Source organism: Cariama cristata, unplaced genomic scaffold, assembly GCF_000690535.1.
Source record: "Cariama cristata isolate BGI_N322 unplaced genomic scaffold, ASM69053v1 scaffold30626, whole genome shotgun sequence".
Classification (NCBI taxonomy): domain Eukaryota; kingdom Metazoa; phylum Chordata; class Aves; order Cariamiformes; family Cariamidae; genus Cariama; species Cariama cristata.
In genome coordinates, this window is record NW_009620912.1 from 5,270 (window position 1) to 21,352 (window position 16,083).

The 16,083-nt window shown below is 38.5% G+C and overlaps 1 protein-coding gene across 1 annotated transcript in view; it reads left to right on the forward strand.

Moving 5' to 3' along the window:
* The window catches only part of SF3B1 (splicing factor 3b, subunit 1, 155kDa), a gene marked incomplete at its 5' end in the record, with an annotated part of 8,007 nt that extends 4,643 nt beyond the window's left edge, over nucleotides 1-3,364 (forward strand). The window contains 3 exons of the mRNA XM_009701773.1: nucleotides 436-708; nucleotides 1,202-1,418; nucleotides 2,731-3,364. Of these exons, the coding sequence (XP_009700075.1) occupies nucleotides 436-708; nucleotides 1,202-1,418; nucleotides 2,731-2,889 (649 nt within the window). The remainder of the gene's footprint in view (nucleotides 1-435; nucleotides 709-1,201; nucleotides 1,419-2,730) is intronic.
* Between the last annotated feature and the right edge of the window lie 12,719 nt (nucleotides 3,365-16,083).

Sequence of the window (16,083 nt, forward strand, 5' to 3'; positions counted from 1 at the left end):
ATGCCGTAACTACGCTTGTCTATACAGGACATTGCCTGTCTCTGTCAACATGTATGATTTCGTAGAAGTTTGTAATTACCTGTGGGAGCAGAGTAATAGTGGGCAGGCTACTGCTATCCTCCAGAATTTACAAGAGGCAGAACAGAAGGCAGGAAACAAGCTAAGTCTAGAGAAAGTAAAAAAAATGTTGGTTATGAAAATAAGATCAAAGCTAAGTCTAGAGAAAGTAAAAAAAAAAATGTTGGTTATGAAAATAAGATCATGCAGTTGCTTAAGCTGTTTTACAGTTTTGTGATCTGTGTTGTTTCCCAGTTATCTAAACTTTTTTATAGGACTAAGCCATGTTTTTCTGCCACTTGCTCTTTGAAACTCAACTAATTTTATCCAAATCCTTACTGAATCTATTGACGTGGATGCACATGTTATCTCTTCCAGACCTCATGATGTATTGGCTACACTGCTAAATAACTTGAAAGTACAGGAAAGGCAGAACAGAGTATGTACTACAGTAGCAATTGCTATTGTAGCTGAAACATGCTCACCTTTCACAGTGCTGCCTGCACTCATGAATGAATACAGAGTTCCAGAACTGAATGTCCAGAATGGTGTGTTAAAATCTCTTTCTTTCCTGTTTGAATACATTGGAGAGATGGGAAAAGATTACATTTATGCTGTTACACCTTTGCTTGAAGATGCTTTAATGGACAGGTGAGCACGCTTCTTTCTATTTATGGTACAGTTAGCCATAGTCATATATTTTAAGTATATAGCTGGGTCTTAACGATAGCAAATATGCACATTGTCCTTCTTTGCTAAAGATGTTAAGTGACCAGCGTAATTTGGAAGCCATTGTCTGCAAATAATTCAGATTATATACTCCTATTTTACTAATACTTTTGAAGATTAAAATGTTACAAGCATCTTAAGTGAGTCAAGACTTCTTACATTCAAACTGCTTTTGAAAATTTCTGTTGTTAGTACTTTTGCTGTGGAATTAGAGCACAGTAATTTGTCAGAAAACTCCGCCTTTTCTTAATTTACTGATTTTTTTTTTGTTACTCTGCCTCTTGCTGCCATTAAATATGGGTTAAAAGTGTACATTAGTGCTTTCAAAAATGTGTTATTGAAAAGAAATATTATACTTGTCCAATCATCTTGTTTCTAAGTATAATTTATTAATAGGCCATTGTTCTCTTTGCAGGGATCTTGTACACAGACAAACAGCCAGTGCCGTGGTGCAACATATGTCTCTTGGTGTTTATGGGTTTGGCTGTGAAGATTCTCTTAATCATTTGTTAAATTACGTATGGCCTAATGTGTTTGAAACCTCTCCTCATGTCATTCAGGCAGTTATGGGGGCTCTGGAGGGCCTCAGAGTTGCTATTGGTCCCTGCAGAATGTTGCAGTATTGTTTACAGGTACGTCCTCATGTATGCTGGGATAGCAGAGACAGCAATTATCAGGCAGGACTTCTTTCCAGGAGACAAAAAAGTCAACTGAAGATGATTTCCAGCAAATGAAAACAGTGTGGCTCCTCGTCTCTTTAAAGTATTCTTTAAACATGGCATTCTGTACCAAGGACTTAATAATTGAAATATGCACTAAGCAGAGATTTTGGTATAGTGAGATAGCTGATTACGCTGAGGAACTTGCGTAGAAATAGCAAGTAACTTAGAATATACATTGGCTAAAATAGCCTGGCACTCTGACTTGTAAAATGGAAGCATCTCACAAATTTTGGGGACACTAACTAATGGCTGGGGTTATGATGGCAATTAACAAGTGAGATAAATAAACGAGAGGATAGGCTTTAATATTCAATCAACATTATTTGTCGTTAGCCAAGAAAAACAGTAAGACATTTAGGACTGTGTAAAAGTGAAGCACTAGAAAACAGTGCTTTGATCAGAATTTATACTGTTAGGTCAACACTGGTCAGTTCACCTTCTGTAAATGTGTCTGTGGTGGTAAAATCCGAAGGCTTCTTTTCTGTGTAATTGCACATAACAGTTCTTGCTGCATTGGCTATAGAATCTAAACTCGCATAACAGATGGGAAGCAAGGATGAATGTAATGCAGATCAAGGTATAGAAGATGTGACAGCATTTTACTAATTATTTGCCGACATGGCATTTGCACATTTGCACCCATGGTGTGAGTGGCTTTTTTTATTTATGTGAGGACCCTCAGCATAAAGATACTGACATCAACAGGAAGGTGAAACAAGTCTCTTGCACGATGTATTTTTTGCAAATACTACTTGTATATTCTTACTATATAGAACTGTTTTTTCTAGAGCTTTCACAGTCTGCTCCCTTTTTTTTTTTACATTTAATAATAGTTTCTCATGTGTTCCTATCTAGCGCTCTCTGCATAAATCACAGTTAGCAGAGCCAAAGATAAGACACAGTTCCAACCAAATGTACTGCAGCAGATTTTAATTTTTATTTTAAAAGAAGAATACAAAACTAGAAATACATTTAGTGGAGTTTCTCTCTGTGGGAAAAAGATAAGAAAATCTGTCTCTAAATAATACTTCATTACTACTTACTGGTTTAGATAGTCACAAAAATTGGGAACGACACATTTAGTGCACCTTCTTTGTTGTAAGTGGTGTTAGTTACTATAACTGCTTTTTTTAAAAGCTTATTGTGCAAAACTTGATTAAATTCAATAACAGATATTTAGACCTTAAGCTTTTAATAAATTTTGTTCTGTTCTGTTTTCTAGGGTTTGTTTCACCCTGCCAGAAAAGTCAGAGATGTTTATTGGAAGATTTATAATTCAATCTACATCGGGTCACAGGATGCTCTGATAGCACATTATCCAAGAATCTATAATGATGAAAAGAACACCTATATTCGTTACGAACTTGATTACATCTTATAATCATCTTGTTCAGTTGTTTGTGTTTAATGCACAGCTGTTCTTCAATTAAACGCTTCAGATTTGATGATGTAAAATTTTAAAATATTGGAGATCAGTATAGAGCTGGTCAGAGGCAGAGCTAGGAATCCAGTAGCATGATTTTTTTAAAATATGTCCTTGTTTTTTGATGTTAAACTGTTAAAGCCAGTAGTGACCAAGAAAACAGTGATTACAATGTACTGGAGGGATTTCATTTTGAATTCATCTTTATGAAGATTTAGATTTCATTCCTTGTGTTTAAAGGGGAAGTTTATTTGAGAAATAAACATTTGTGTATAAAAACTAATTGGTGTGTGGTTTTTGGACAGAGGGGCTTGTAAAACGAGTCCCTTTGGATTAAGTATTTGTTCATGTAATAAATAGGTGGCATAAAACATTTTAACCCTTTTTGTCATCCCCTAGCTTTTGAATAAATAAGAAAAACATACAAACTGTAGTTAATGTGTGTATCTTTGTCATGCAATAATGTAGCTGTAGTGTGGCTGGTGGTTGTAGTAGTGGCAGTTTATTTTCATGGAAGTAGTAGTGTTTAATTCCTTCTTATTATTGCTTCATCCGCAGTATCCTTGTTATGGGGATGGGTTAGCTTGTTAAATTTTCAGAAGTTAAGCAGTTTATTGTAAATGGTATGTGTAAAATCAGTTGCACAAATTATGCTTATTGATCACATTTAGCTTATCTTTTAGCATGTATGGCTGTATAAAAAGCCAAATAATATTTATAGGCCATACTATTAATTTCTGTAAAGAGCTAGGAAAGTAATGTCCCCAGCGCCTGAGATGAGGCAATTTCTAAGTGTGTGTGTGATACGGGAAATGCTTCAGCTTGAGATAAGAAAAACATTTTATTTCCTTATTTGCTTTTTTTCCTTCTGTGTGTGTACTAAAAAGAAAAAAGGCTTGATATCTGACAGTAAACCACATAAAACACAAGATTAAATCATTCTGGTAGTATTGTACATTATTGTATATTTATAAGATAACAATAGGTAGTAGTCGGCTATCAGGCACGTTGTTCTGAGAGTCCTTGATTCAAGTTGAGTGCTTAAGGTTGATCTTACCAAGTTCAATGAGATGTTGTTAGCGGACTTCTCTCTGCTGTTTTACACAAACGTGAGATTCTTTAGCTGTTCAGCATATAAGAAAATTCCACCCTGCTTTTCAAGGCCTATGTTTTTGTTAGGGGCTTGGGATGGTGCAACAACAACTTGGGACCTTTTTTGTTTCTGAATTTACTAATTTGTTAGGAAATGGAAAAAAAATGACTTTTTTCAGCGGTGTGCTTTATTCTAAAATTTGTTAGGTGAAAACAGTTGGAACTTCTTGAAGTCTTTATTGCTGAGCTGTTCCCTGGGAGAGTAACATGTGCGTTCTAGTCCCTAGTGCTTTCTCATTTAATAATATTGTTTGTATTACAGATGGCCTGCCATCTTCGTTTCTTCAGTAGTTCTGCAAGATAGGACCAAGCAAGTGCCACTAGGGTGAAGGGCTGAAAAAAAAAACCACTGAGTTTTGAGAGACTAGCCAAAAGAGAGCTCTGAAACAGGTAGGAATGGATGATGGCTCATGACTTCTAGATGCGTCTTAGCTAAATACTTATTTTATAAACAAGTCAAATTGTGAAAGTTTTCTAGTAAGATGGAGAGGAGCAACTTCAGCTTGTTCTCATTTTTCTATCTTTCAAGTTCATCACTTTAATTCTCAAAAGTATTTTCATAGATCTTTTTGAGGAATAGACAAACTTTTTTTTTTGCTATCCCAGGTATCTGGTATGAAATCGGGTTTGAAACAGCAGTATTGAAGCACATTTCTTTATATGCAGTGTCATCAGTAGGCCTTTTTTTTTCCTTCCTGACACTTTTGTAGATCTGTGGAACTCCTGTCTAAAAAGGCCCTCTCTGGGTCATAGATTGATGTGACTTTCTAGAAGCCTACAGCAGCTCTTGAAGAGTTTTGCCTATGTTGTTTAGCAACCATAGCAAGTTTTATTTAGCATGGGCAGATTAAGGGGACAATATCTAAGAATTCTGACGTCCATTTTTGTTCTGTCCAAGGGCAAAAAGTTTTGGGGAAGGTAGTAAAATAACTATCCAGATATACTAGTATGACATCTGTACATCTGTAGACAAACATGTTTCTTTTCAAGTACAAATTAAAATCATTAATGAATGGGAAACTTTTACTCTGAGGTAGTCGCTGGTCCTCACCTGCACATTTCTGATTCTGGACAACAAAAAGCAAAGTGTTTAAATGAATAGAAAGATTGGATCACTGCTATTTAAAGTCCATTAATGAATAATTAATTGTGCCATTAATACAGAAAAATAGACTAGGCTAAATCAACAAAGGATCTGCTGTTTTGCTGCTTGTTTATAAAACGGGAGACATGCTATGGCTTGGCAACTGAGAAGTTTACCTTGCTACAGAATTACTGTGTGGTGGTTGGTAAATACAGGCCCAAGCATAAAATCTGAATGTCCAGGGGTCTCTCAACTTTCCTTATTGAGGTTTCCTAGCCCCCCCCCCCCCCCCCTCTCTTTTTCTAAACCCCCCCCCCCCCCCTTCTTGATTTACATACAGCTCCTAACTTTATCAGTGAATTGCAAAAAACTGTATTGACAGAAGCCTCACTGACAGCCTCAATTCCTCTGAACAGGCTCATCCAGTATGCAGAATGAGGTGGAGGAATCTATAGGAGAAAAAAGGTATGTGATTTTTGTATTTATTTTTAAAAATCAGTTACAGTGATGCATTTGGAAAGGGGCAGTGCATTAAGAGAGCATAAGCCATACTGCAATAGGCAATACTGCCTTGGGCTTTTACTGGTTTAGAATATTTGATTTTACAACTTAACGTGGTTCTTGATTGTAACTGGTTTTTTGGTTTGTCCTTTTTAATGGAAAAAAAGATGCAACAGTTGTATATACCCTCATTTCCTTACAGTCCAAACTTCTCCATTAAATCATGTCCCTTTACAGCTTGAGCTGATCTGGCTAAAATTAGCCAAGGCTAGCAGTTATCCTCGAGGTATGCTAATCTTAAAAGATTGGGAGAAATTTTTTTTGTGTGTTTTGTCTGAGCTACTTTCTGAGAGCAGCGAAAGATAATGATCTAATGTTTCCTTGATTTTACGTTCACTTGTAGTTGGATTCTCTTGCTTCTATACCTCTGTCTCTTCTGATAGAATTTCACACGCATACAGCCCCTTCACTCCTATTGTTCTAATTCAGTTGTGCTCACTTTGCTTATACCTCATTTTTCCATGGCGTCTGTCTAATCTGCATCTCTCTTCTCTTGTTCTCTGCACCAAAACCTGTACACTTCCCCCTGTGTCTGTATCAGACTTCTTTTCACCCCTGCATATCTTGGCACACTAGCTGAGGTGGCAGCGAGAGCACTGAAGAGACATTGTCCGTGCTGCTGTTTGCTGCACTTGCAACTGCAGCAGTTCCTGGATGCGTGAATCATCAATCACTGCTGGAAAATTCTCGCGCTGCTGCTGCTGCTCAGGCTGGAGTGTGCCAGGTACAGGGGAGTCTTGAAGAATATAGCTGCCAAACTCTAAATTGTTTTGGAAAATACCAGGGAGTACAGTGTGCATGTATATCTATACTGGCAAGGTTGATACCAGTCTTCCTTGCCCAGCCTGATCTACATGGGCTGCTCCTTTGCCAAGTGAAGTGGAGATGGAGCTTGTTCAGTGGCTTTTTACATTCAATTTCTTGATCTTATAGTAGAGTCATTGTAGGAGTCAGATGGAGCTTGTCAAGATGTTCCTGTCAAGACAAGGAAATGGGATGCCAGAAGGTTAATGAAATGCTAGATTTTTTGTGATGCTGTTTTGTGTGTACCTCTGGAGGGAACATTGGAAAGCTTATTCCAAAGCACAGCAGAACGTCAAACCTGCATTAAGGACAGAGTTGAGGAGTTTAAGTTAGTAAATAAAGATTCGGAAAGAACCCTGAAATGCATTAGCAATTGTCATTATAGACATAAGGCAAATTTTAATTTACCTTTTTTCAGAGACTCTGAGATTGCATAAGGAGTGGCAGCTTTTTTACAAAACCAGAAGTTTTATGCCCAGCATAAAGTTTTGAGGTTTTTTGGCAGAATTTCGAAGAATTATGCATCAAAGTATGGATGAGATGATTTTAAGTAAAACTGCCTGTAAGAGTCCTTAAAAAGTAGCAAAACAGACTTCCAACATTTTGTTCTTGTCAGCGAAGGAATTCTGCTCTCTGAAAAATGGTTCATGATGAAGTAGCTTCTAACATGTTAAGAAAGGTTGGAAAATGGTCCTAACAGTAAATGCTAGGAAACCTTAAGGATGTTCATTATCACTGTGGCATACATTCTGTTCACTAGCTTTACAGACAAACCAAAGTGTTTTCCTTACCAATTTGACATCCATGTGACTCCCAGAGATTACATGGTACAAGTTTTTTCTTGGTTACTTTTCACAAGTTTGTCTCTTAAGGTCACTTTCTTAAACGCTTTGGTGTAATGACTGTTGTGAAATCAATTTTCAGACAGCATTGCATCACACTGACTATTCTCCTACACATTTTTCTCCAAGCTAAGCAACCTATTTTCCCTCTATATTTAAACTGCTGTAATGAATACCCTTATTACTAATAGACTGGGGTGGGATGGGAAACAGCTTTCAAACTTGTGGTTCTTCACTAAAAGTGGGAAGTGTTGATGTGTGAGTAAAGTGATTGCCTGTTACTTGATATACATCTGCGAACCAACTGCAGAATCTCACTCTTTGCCAGTTGATTAAAAAGGGAAGAGGTAAATGTGACTCTGTGATCCAAAGTATAAATCTGAACATCAGTCTGGTGCTGCACACTGGACATCCTTGAGTCTCACCAGTAGTAGCTGAAAGAGATTTCTGCTGCCCCTGGCCTCCACTGCTGGCTTTTCTTTTGGCCCATGTGGTTTAAACTGCTTTCCCTATGCTTCCCTCCCAGTTGTACCCCTTGAAACCATTGTGGGGCTTGTTAAGTCCTTCCAGAAGCCTGGTTAAGAGATCCAGTGCACCACTGGGTGAGGAGTGCCTCTTCCTTATCCAGTTATGTGCAGTCACTCCTAATGCAAACCCCAAACCGAATGTTCTGGAGGTTAGGAATAAGTTGTTTTCCTTGCAGGCAAAACAGCAACAAATGTTGTGAATTCATAAATTTGTGAATTGTCAATAAATGAGTGAATTAATGGACTTGATCTGTTTATCCCAAGACTGTGTTTGATGGGTCTCAAGTCAATTACTGTGTCCCCTCTTGATAGTGACAATTAGAGTTTCAGATTTTCTGGAAGCTTGCTTTCTTGATGAAGAGAGACTTATTTTTTTATTTGTTCATTTACTTGTTTTTAAGATCTTCTCCAAGGTCTACATCCATTTGTTTATTCACTCTGAATCTCCTGTTCCTTTCGCAAGTAGGAGACAGTTTAGTCACCTTAATGTCTTAAGTGTTCCTTTCCATTGATAGATAATACTTACTTTGCTTTATTAGCAATCATCTTCTGGACTGAGCTGGCTAATAAACTGATTCAATGAGCTGTGCAAGTTGTTGCCACTGCCGCCCTGTTTCCTCTGAGGGCTGGTGTTTCTCACTGAAGAACGACATCTTTCACTGGTCCTAATGCACTGTACCAGTTTTTCATGTTAAAACCATCCATGACACAAGCCTTTGAATAGGCTAGCTGTCATTCATTACTGGCTTTTGATTGAGACCAGATGTGATGGCTGTTAGCCACTATAGGGTGACAAGGGTCTGAGGTGACTTATTTCCAGCCTATTCTTAGGTAACTTTAGAAATGGTGACCTTCAATCCCTGCCTGTCATCCAAAACAGTAGAACAGAACTTGTTCAAATACAGTGATTTTGCTTTGAAAGCCACACGTTTTTGTCTCTGTCGAAGTCTAAGTCTCCAAGGATCTGCAGATCTTGAACCCAGCTGATAAAAGGAATGGAACTGGCCATTTATTATTTTAGCTAATAAAAGAGGATATTGTATATTAGCTTTTTCACGTTCCAAGGCACTAGCAACAGAATGAGGGTTAAAGGCGCCTGATATTCACAATTAAAGAATGGAGCCTTTGTTTTTAGCACAGTATGCAGCTGACGCAGAAGGAATATACCAGGAAATGAAAGCCAGCTGGCTTGGGTCTGAATTTTTAAGACCAAAGGAATGACCTTTAAAAAAGGCTATTTCCTCACTTAATACAAATAAGCTAAATGTATATAAAAATAATTTAATTATTCTCTACATTGATTTGCAGATGTTTCTGTACATGTATCCTATATTTCCACAGAACAAACACAATGATTAATAGGTTTGTCTTAAAAACTCCGCTGAGATATAGCTAGAGATTTCTGTAATGCTAGTTTCTAAGTTAATTTTGACAAGATTGGAAGGTGCGTAATAATCCAGTGAGAGCAGGCAGAAATTTTTGTCTCTCTGCCGTATATATTAGACATTCAGCTACATACAAATATTACTGTGAATATTGCAGTAATAATACTATGAGTTACCTGATCCTACCAATCTTGTGTTAGTACCTTAAAAAAAAAAACCAAAAACCCACACCAAAAAAACCCCACCCTGGCATTTAAAAAAAAAAAAAATTAAAATCAAGGTCATAATTGCTTATTATTCCCTCCTGTTTATTATGATATTTATTGTAAAATATGTAACCATGGTAACTTAAACTTAGCATAAGGCATCTGTAAAATAAAGTGACAAGTTATCATTTAACATGGTTACAATTTTTTTCAGGTACAGCTTTCATTTAAAGCTTAGAAAACTGAAGACAACACACTTTGCAAATCAGCTTGGTTTTGCTCTCTTGAAAACAGTGAACATGACTTCATCGTGACAAGCTGTAGGGTCATTTCGTTACCCACACAGCAGTACAATTGAGATTTCAATCAGAGCTCCACAAAACTCTGTGTTGCAGCTGTTGTCTCCTGGAGTGGCAGGCTGTATCATAGGTTTTGCTCTTTGCGCAGGCGATGCTAGAGAAATGTAGCAGGGGTAAAGCTACTTCTCCACCTGACTGGCGTCTGCAGCACAGACCCTGTTGCCACATGCTTTTCTGTGGCAAGAGATTCATTCACATGTTGTGACTTGAGAAGCACTCTAAGGTAGTCACTGAGAAGCTTCTCTTGCAGCATTCTCCTCCTAGGAACTGGTCTTCCTGCTTAGTGTCTAAATTAAGGCTCGAGGTGCTTGTTGATACGGGTGTTTTTGCTTGTGCAAACTAACGTGTAGTTGTTAAACACATTCTACAATTTGTTGGTGTTAAGGCAAAGTGTACTGTTTTCAAGTAGTTGGTTCAAAGCCTTGTTTGTCTTAATTAGGTAGCATGTTTCCAAGAACAGTTTTTCTCGCCTGCCCTTATACTGTGCTTCAGGATGTTTGAAATTTTCTGCCGTGTGCACACAGAGCATGATAGGTCTAGGACAGCAACTGACCAAGACTCATACAATAAACTCAACCTTACTTTTCCTAAGGTTTTTGCTGACTCTAATCTGATATTCTACTTAACATGTCAATGGGCTTCTTGACTTGCTAAGTTTAATGAACAAGTCCATCTTTGTACAAAATACTTCCCTGCCTAGTCATCACCACCCTATGGGTTTTTGGTTTTGTTGTTTTTTGTGTAAGGTTTTAGTGGAACATTCCTGCAGAGTTTACAGGAACGAAGATGTTTAATTACTGAATGCAGTCATATGCATATAATTTGGTCACTGTTTGTAGGAAGTTACAATTAGTAATTGCATAAATCTTCACATGGCTTAAATATTAAGATCTTTCCCTGAATCACTGTCTGAAGATGGGAGAATAACTTCTCAGTATTAAAGTGCATACTTTCCAGTATTAATATGCATTTACTTGCTTATGTGCAAGTAAAATGCATATATGTTCCTGGTGCAGCTTGCTTTTTCTCTGATGGCCAGTTATGGTTTCTTTCTATACTTCTTTGTGCTGAGGTAGCTCTTGGGCATTTCAGTCATTGGAGACAGACCTACAGTACAAACTTTTTGGAGTTACTACGTTTTCATATATTGGTTATTCTCTCGGTGTTAGAAATGCAAGTCTGCTGTTCATGACAGCTTGTGAACTGCCAGCTCTACATCCTTCGTGCTGATGTAATGCCATGTACCGTAGTCATCCACCCTTCAAGAGTCTTATTTTTCATATAGTATAGGATATGCAGTAATTTAAAACAAATAAACAAAACCACAAAAATCAACAAAACAACCAAAATGACAAAATCCAACCACCACCACATTTGCATTTTAGCTTGTATCACTAGTTGCTTGGATTGCATCCATTTTGATTGGGTCATTTTTAATCACTTTCCAAGCATGGCTTATAAAACTTTCTCCAATGTCAGAGAAGAGGCTTCCAGTAAGGGTCACTGCTGTGAGGGATGCCTATGTGATATAGATACTGCTATTTGGGAGATGTTTTGAGGCTTCCTATGCAGTTCAGCTGTGAAAGAACTTCCTGACACATCCATTAAAGGTTTTACCTCTGTTCTTGCTTCCTTTGGATTTCATGGGGCCTCCTTGTTTGGGGCCTCTGGAGTTTTGCTGCTATGGATTGTAATTTTTCCCCCCAAAGGAGTTAATGTGCATTTGATTGTAATACTTCTGTTAACATTGCTTGCAAATCATCTCTCTGTAAACGCATATGGTCCTTTTATTTATTCTCCCCTATTTCAGAATGTGTGCTCTTTCCATTGATAGACAAAAGTTGTAACCCTTGACCCTGCTCAGTTCCTCTTTTAACACCCCAATTGATGAGCAATTATTTTAAACTTTTTATTTCAAACATGTTTAATCTGTTCAATTTTTATATTGTTTTACAGTTTTCCTCTTTAACTGGATCATTTTCTTGTTATATCACACTCATTTTATATGGCTTAAAGCCAAAACAAAACTTCAGGTATTCTAATTAATGTAGTAGTCCTGGAGTTTGCTTAAAGTATCTGCTACCACTATGTTTAGCTCAAGTGCTTTCTTCTTTACTCCAGAATATATTCCTTGAGGATGGAGAGTTAAGGTCTGTGTCCTTGGCCCAGTGTTGTGTAAAATAAGGGTCTTAACAAGCAAACAGCTTTGCTTTGCAGTTTTAATTTAGGGTTAAAATGTGGAACTGTCTAGCACACCTTGTGTGTTGTCTTGTCAAAAGTTTGATTTATGTGTCTGAAATCAGGCAAGTGTGAGTGTAAAGAAGGAGCAGTGCGTAGTGATTAACGCATGGTAGTGGATACTGGGACTTCCTGCTCTGCCAAAGGATTTGCTCTGTGACTCCGTTGCTAAACTTTCTGGAAAACAGAAATTCTGACGCTTAGGATGGGTTCTTAGAAACCATCTGGGGGCAGTCAAAGGGATCTTACAATAAATTAGAGGACAGTTGTCACCTTATTCCAAGAGGTGGTGTCAGAGTAGAAGAGCCACTGGCTAAAGCACTGGTTGCAGAAAGAGGAGGAAAATGTATTTGGCAGGCAAATTATTAATTTTATCGGCTGTTCTCTTGCACTTTATCTGTGTACTGTATCTGTATGTAGGTACTTTATGAAGTTCTCTGTTTCATTTTAACTACCATGTATCCCTGAAAGTTGACACTTTTAACCCCAGTTTCTGCAAGGATGTATCTGTGAGAAGAGGGTATCTATACTGGGGGAACAATGGGCTTAGTGCTAGTTTTAGGGCCTGCAGGAATGAGTGCCAGGGTCTGAGCTCTGGGGAGACCAGGAGATGTAGGTCTGCAAGCCATGACTGAGCTGTTAAATCCACTCTGTGAGAGTTGCTTGAGGCCACGCAACTCCCTGGGGTCGAGCACGTGGGCTGTGTGCAGTGAGGGAGTGCTGTGCCAGCCATGCTTGCAATCCCCTCCTCTTCCTTCTTCTAGTGATACTGGAGTGGATCAATCTGGTTTACTCTCCCTCATATTCAAGCAGTCTAAGCAATACTACAACTTAGTAGCTCTTGAAAATTTAAACATTTACTTGTGTCTGGGGTAACTTACTGCAAGGCGTGTTTAGAGTGTGGATTCTCCCCAGGAGTCTGCCCACAGGAAGACATCCGAGAGCCCAGCTGCTGCTATTTACTATGGCAGAACAATGCTTTCCATCTTTCAGGAGGCAAGTTCCCTTTCCTTTCCAGGGCTTGACTGTGTCTCATTGCTGTGATAAGAATGCTTCTTAGTGTTTCTTTTTTCATATCAGCTAAACTGAGTTGCTGGAGTGAACTCGGGCCATCTGTCCTGATGCTGGAAAGGAAGAGTACAGCCTGCTGTCAGCTATCTTAAGCCCCTAGCAAATCAGCAGTGTGACATGGAGGACTTAGTAAGGAGTCTCACGCTGAACTGTGGACCATCGTAATTAAAACCAGCCTGCCCTACTTGGCATACTGGTTCAAGATGTTGCAGTTAGTTGGGAGCATTCTAGTAATACAGGCATAGCTTTTCCTGCCTCTCTGACTGTGTCTTCCTCCCCGCTTCCACATAAGTGTGTTTGAATCCATAACATACTGTTTGGAAAATTAGTTTCCCGCATAGTCAACACAGAAAGTCACGGAATTGCTGAAATACAGTACTGAAACATGTTGTTTCCTGCGCTAAAGGAACTGCAAAACCTGCCAGGAAGGGCTGTGTGATAGGGGTGTGATTTGTAACATGTTATTTATTGTAAGTACTAGTTACTTCTGCCATGACTGGACAGCAGAGTTAAGATGTTAATGCATTGTTAAATCATTAGTGCTAGTATACAAGCATAAATTTGTTTTTAATGTGAGGTAAACAATCAAAAAAGTTATATCCTGATACTTTCATGCAGTTTTGGTTTGGGAGATAATGGAATGAGCTCTCACCTTGCCATTCCCCAAAGATGTAGGTTTGACATTTCTGAACGCAAACATTCATCTCCCGTATCTGAACACTGGCTCCTTCATGGCACTGTTTTTCTACCAGCAAGGTGTTTGTTCATTGTCACTGTGCTCTGGGATTTAGGGAATTAGAGGAGAGTAAGGCAGCTGTACCATAAGCTTAGAAGCTCATTTCTGACCGGCTTTATTCTTGTAGCAGTATCTGTGATTATGTCTGGAGATGTCAATAGTGACATTATCTGGAGCACAGCCATTGAGCCAGCCTTCTGATCTTGCAAGAGGATCAGGGAAGACATCTGCATTCATGCAGAATCTTACAAATGTCCTTGAGGCATCATGCAAGTGCAGTGCCTATCCATATGGGCTGAATCCATAGATTTTTATCTTGGAACCAGGCATGTGTGCTGAGCGTTATGTATTCGATCCATTGCTAAGTCAAAATATTGTGCAAAACGCATGTTTAAGAATATGCAATGCCAAAAGAACTTTAACTATTGTATTCTGCATACATAAAGGATACTCCACATTATTTTTTGAAAACGCATAGCAGATACTTATGTTGTATGAGCTCTGAAAGGCTTTCACAGTGAAAGACAAAGCCACTTAAAAGGAATTGGAATAGACTGCAACACTCAGTCTTGGAGTCATGACTTTCCTCTCGGATACCTTGTTCCAATTCAGGCAGGCTCCTTATTTCTTGGGAGGAAAGTAGGGTTTAGTTGGACATGCTTTATATTTTAGTCTGTTGGATCTTTTTATCTTGTTTATTAAAGACTCTCAGCAGCTCTTACCCACAGAGGCTAGGTTTTGGTGAAAAACGTGCAAGATGAACTGATGTTGATGTTTGTCAGAGCAAGATCATGTGCTATCCAAAAATCCAATACAAATAACACCAGTCAACCACAGGATCTTCCTGTTCATGGTGTTTCCTACATGGGCTTCACCAGCGTCAGTATGTGCTGTGAGCTTTCCTAGGATGCATTGTGCAGGCAGTGTGGCCATCAGGCAAGTCGTTGTAATTTCACCAACGCCATTGCAGTTAAGGATGGATTCCTGCCTCTCTACCCTGTTTCTTTCCGGTTGCTATAGGGCTTTAAGAGACACCCCTGATCTAAAGAAATTTTTTTTTCCCTCCCAGGAACACAATAAGACCCTGTCAAAACAATCCGTTGTTTATACCGATGAATGTGTGTAATTATTAAAACCAGAACAACCTCTTGGAGAAATGGAACTTCCATCAAAATCTTACAAAATTCTCCTTCCATTACCTTGTTTGGAAATGAAAAGGCGTTAGGGTAGAGAATACTTTGTTTTCTTTTTCTTTGGAAACATCCTTATTTGGCATCTGTAAAGCATTTACATTCCCTAGTTCTGGATCAAAGTCCTTTCATGGCTCATGTTACTTATTTCCTTCTTTAACTGAAGCACAGAAAGAAAAATGGATTTTTCCTCCCTCAGGCCCACAGAATAAACCATTCTAAAAAAAATCAAATCCTAGTTTTTAGCAAGGAAGTAGCAAGAATGAGGAATAAAACATCTCAAAATGTATAATCTGAAGAACAACCGCTACCCGATTCAGAATGAATGCTGTCAGTAAATGCAAGTCTCTATAGCAGTTATGAAGCATGTAAGGTAAAATTTAGTAAAACTAAACTAAGGTAACTGTACTGCTGGATTTCATTCGTTCCTCATGTTCCAAAGGTTTGTGCTCTTCAGGGGAGGAACTTTGTCCTCTTTAGCCTGTGTAATGGCTAGTACAGTTGGTCAAGTATTGGGATACAAACTGCAGTTGGAACAGGCACTAGAAGAGTTACAAGCAAAACACTGTTTTCTTTTATTGCATAAATGGCAGGATGAAATTTGGGGTTCATGGATTTATTTTCTGACAGAAGAACAAGAAAATCGTGTGAATCAGCTATGACACATGATCTTGTTTTAAATTTGCAGGACAGTGTAGATAGTTGGTGGTTTTGGTTTTTTGTGGTGTTTTTTTTTTTTCTGAATGCCAAACAAACTCTTTCAAACTCTGCCCCTCCCATTGATTCTGTGCCCCAAGGAGCTTGGTGTTTCTGCTTATTTTCAGAGCTCTGCTGGCTATTCCTCTGGCTTTCTGCCTTTTGTAGGCACATGGAGCTGAGCCCCATCACGCCCTTCAGTTTGCAGACAAGCTTCTAGCTTGTGGCCTGTGACTGTGAATGTTGGCTCTCTGCTGTTTCCAAGTATTGCTACAGCAAAAGAATATATAATGGCTGTTTC